At 45.2% G+C, this 1,567-nt stretch overlaps 1 protein-coding gene across 1 annotated transcript; it reads left to right on the top strand.

The window, feature by feature from the left end:
• The first annotated feature begins 246 nt into the window (after window positions 1–246).
• Window positions 247–1,323, top strand: LOC133523885 (uncharacterized). Its single transcript, XM_061859639.1, has 2 exons — window positions 247–556; window positions 674–1,323. The coding sequence occupies exons 1-2, from the start codon at window positions 310–312 to the stop codon at window positions 1,321–1,323; spliced, it is 897 nt and encodes a 298-aa protein (XP_061715623.1). The 5' UTR covers window positions 247–309.
• The last annotated feature ends 244 nt before the right edge of the window (window positions 1,324–1,567 follow it).

Here is a 1,567-nt window from a genome sequence, read left to right as displayed (position 1 = left end):
TGGACTCTGAGGACGAGGATGGCTTACCAAAGGGGATCAGTCTCCTGGACCTAAAGGGAAGGGCAGCGGAAGGGATATCCCCAGATGGCGCCTTCCCACTGTAAGGTCCTCCAGGTTAACCTCCAGCACAGCGAATCTGCAACGGCTCAACTTCGAAGATGGCTGGAGGTTAACCCAACATCCATAGCCCTGATTCAAGAGCCGTGGATCAGGAACACACGCATAAACGGCCTTGGTAACACCGGAGGTAATTTATTTTACAATACACATTTCAAACCAAGATCTTGCATATACATATCTCGTAACATAATGGCACAACCACTAACTCAATTCTGTTCCAGAGACGTGTGTGCCATAAAACTCCTCAGAACACAAAACTCAAGTCTACCGGAGATAGTCCTGGCGTCCACCTACATGGCGGCGGAGGACGAACCACCTCCAGTGGAGATGAACAACCTCATACGCTACTGCGAACGAGAAAGGCTCGAGCTGGTCATATCTGCAGACTGCAACGGCCATCACAACCTATGGGGAATGGAAACCAACAACAAAAGAGGTAACGATATTGTTGAATACCTTATGTCAACTAACCTAGATATATTAAACACAGGATCCAAACCAACTTTTGTCACTCGTAGGTGTAATACTATAATTGACATTACTCTAAGCACAGGACTGGCAGCTCAACACATATCCAACTGGCACGTGTCGGACGAGCTATCCTGCTCCGACCACAGGTGGATTCGGTATGACCTGACAGCTGACACCCAAACATCCACACCTAGAAGAAACCCGAGACGCATGGACATAGCGGCGTACAAGGAACTTCTGGAAGGTAAACTACATAATAACACACACACTAACAGACCTAGCAATACAAAGGAATTGGAGGAACAGGTAAACTTACTTATTAAAAACATAACTGAAAGCTACGAAAACACATGTCCGCTATCGACTCCATCAGCTAGAGGAAAAGGCAATAACAATAACAACAACAGCTGGTGGGGACCGGAGTTGGAACGAATGAGAACAAAAATGAGAAGGTTACTTAATAGAGCAATGAACACAAGAGCTGAAGAGGACTGGGACAGGTACAAAACAGCTAAAACAGACTACAAGAAAAGACTAAGATACAGAAAATCAGCCTCATGGCGAAACTTCTGCGACAACATATCCACAGTAACTCAAGCAAACAGAACAAGGAAAATCCTTGCAGACCAACCAAGACAACTACTGGGTACCCTGAGGAGACAAGATAATAGTACCACCAGCAGCCCAGCTGAGACAGAAAGGCTACTGGTCAAGGCCCAGGATGCAAAGTAGTAAACGAGCAAGACCCAGAACAGGACCCACTTCCCAGGATGCAAAGTAGTAAACGAGCAAGACCCAGAACAGGATACAATTAACTATAATCCAACTGAAAGCGAATGGAGAACAGCAGAATGTATAACAGAATATAATAAAACAACCTGGGCGGTAAATAGTTTTGATAACTTTAAATCGCCGGGAACAGACGGAATTTACCCAGCCCTACTAAAATGGGGTGGACATACATTAATCAAACATC

Source organism: Cydia pomonella, chromosome 12 (assembly GCF_033807575.1).
Source record: "Cydia pomonella isolate Wapato2018A chromosome 12, ilCydPomo1, whole genome shotgun sequence".
In the NCBI taxonomy this organism is placed as follows: Eukaryota; Metazoa; Arthropoda; class Insecta; order Lepidoptera; family Tortricidae; genus Cydia; species Cydia pomonella.
The sequence above is the reverse complement of the archived record's forward strand: the minus strand, read 5'-3'. Positions and strand labels throughout refer to the sequence as shown.

Excerpts from the sequence above, each read along its gene's own strand:
- LOC133523885 (XM_061859639.1), top strand. The coding sequence starts at position 310 with ATGGCACAACCACTAACTCAATTCTGTTCCAGAGACGTGTGTGCCATA. Across the intron at positions 557-673 it reads GGAAACCAACAACAAAAGAG|GACTGGCAGCTCAACACATA; the intron begins GTAACGATATTG and ends CTCTAAGCACAG.